This window comes from Haplochromis burtoni, unplaced genomic scaffold, assembly GCF_018398535.1.
Source record: "Haplochromis burtoni strain Fernald_Lab_line unplaced genomic scaffold, NCSU_Asbu1 Contig_1629, whole genome shotgun sequence".
Lineage (NCBI taxonomy): Eukaryota > Metazoa > Chordata > Actinopteri > Cichliformes > Cichlidae > Haplochromis > Haplochromis burtoni.
Window position 1 is genome coordinate 17,510 of NW_024583990.1, and position 1,926 is coordinate 19,435.

The 1,926-nt window shown below is 38.4% G+C and overlaps 1 protein-coding gene across 1 annotated transcript in view; it reads left to right on the forward strand.

Moving 5' to 3' along the window:
• The first annotated feature begins 910 nt into the window (after positions 1-910).
• Positions 911-1,926, forward strand: part of LOC121813402 — a 12,824-nt gene continuing 11,808 nt past the window's right edge. The window contains exon 1 of the mRNA XM_042217145.1: positions 911-1,027. Coding sequence (XP_042073079.1) covers positions 955-1,027 — 73 coding nt within the window. The 5' untranslated portion in view covers positions 911-954. The remainder of the gene's footprint in view (positions 1,028-1,926) is intronic.

Sequence of the window (1,926 nt, forward strand, 5' to 3'; positions counted from 1 at the left end):
GTACCAAATGAAACCTTGAATTTTTTTTAACCTGTTACCTGTGCTGTGAGTTTAAGAAACTCTGTTAATTCAGGAAAAAAATCGCTATTTTAAAACTATAATTTGACTCCCAGTGTCAATACAAGGAGAGAGAAACAAATGCCCGCTAATATCTGTTGGTAAAAAAATACTAAACAATAATATATATAGACATGTCCTATAATTGTAGAACTAGCCAGAGTCTGGCAGATGTTGCTTCAGTAGTCAGGAAGACAGTCATTGAGTATAACTAGAAGAAACGCTGTTACCTCTGTCTCCCGATGCGTCCGGGTTGATTGTGACCTCATCTTTGTTCATGTGTGAAATCCCATGCCATTCCAGTTGTCTCTAATTTCCCTTATATTTATTTATTTTTGTGATCCTGCATTTATCAAAGCTCCTCTATGTGAATATTGAGATCGATTACTATCAATCTGTGAGGAGAAATCTATGGAGACATTTAACAGCAAAATCAACCAATATGATTATTGATAGGTCTGCATCAAATTACAAAGAACTGTGCACACATTTTAAGAAACTCCTTTGATTTCCTGACACAAATATCTAAACACCAGTGGCTCCCTGGATCACTATCCTCCTGCTGTGGACCTACTTTATGAAGTCATCGCCATTATTTATGCTTGTGCATTAATTACTTTTATCCGCCCCTGCTCCCAAGCATTGACACTGTCTGTGCCAACCGGGATAACGCAAAAGTTCCCTTCTCCAATTACAAGCGAGGTACTGAGGGTGAAGCAACAGAACTCCTCCCCCCGGTTGGCACAACCAGTGTCAGCGGCACAAATGATTGACAGCATCTTTATCCAAAAACAAGAATGGGCGTGGTAAAGGTTTTAGAAGATAGACCTGAGGTTAGTAACCTCACTAACAATCCATATAATGGGAATCGTGCACTTTGACTGTGCTTCATGAAACATGTTTGCTGTAACATCTCCGTGGCTCTGCTGGACTTTACTGTCTGTCTCCGTCGTGGGCTTTACCTGTGCAGGTGAGTTTGATTTTAAATCCTATCGATTGATTTCCTACATGCTGTTAGATGTTAGAGCTGCTTTAGGTTGGGCTGCTCACAGAGAGGACGCAGGTCTCCTGTCAACAAAACTCTTCTGTCATGTGAGAAAGTGGATGTTAGTTTTTAAATGTACTCACACACATTTACATAACAGTTTGTATAATGAAGCTGTGAAGAGAAGAGTCTGCTGTAAAAGACTTTAAAGCGGTGTCAGGTAAACATGGACAAACTGCTGTAAAGGTTTATTATTATTGATTTATCCTTCCGACACTGCTGATAATAGAAAATCTACATTTACTTCAACCATCACTCCTTAAATCCCCTCAGCTCTGTACGATTAACACGAATCACTGGTGACCCTCTGTGTAGTAGCTGGATCCCCTTTTCCCAAAAAAGCAGGAACCTGGGTGAACCACCGAAAGCAAAGGTTCCTTATTCTTTGTAGAAATGACTCTAAATTCATGCCAGTGATTATTTATCTGGAATTTGGAGATGATGAATCAGAATAATCTTTTGTGTTCGCAGCAGAATTAAGATGTAAGACGTTCATGTCAGTGTAGCTGTTTTCTGTGTTATTGCAAAGACTGCAGAGAAGATGACAGAGAAGAAGACAATACTGCACATACACAGGCAGGTATTTAGATAAACACTTTATTTATCCACAGAGGGAAACTCACAGGAGCTCATTTAAAAACAAAACCCTTCAGTCATAATTGTAAAAGTACTAAACAGATAGAAATGAGTTCTCACTCAATGTGAACAAAACTAAATTATGTTATCTGGAAACTGTAGAAAATATTCTGTAGCAAAATTGTTGATAAATAATGTTAAAGTCTGTCTGTAACTATGGAAAATAGTCTAATATAAATCCGACCATG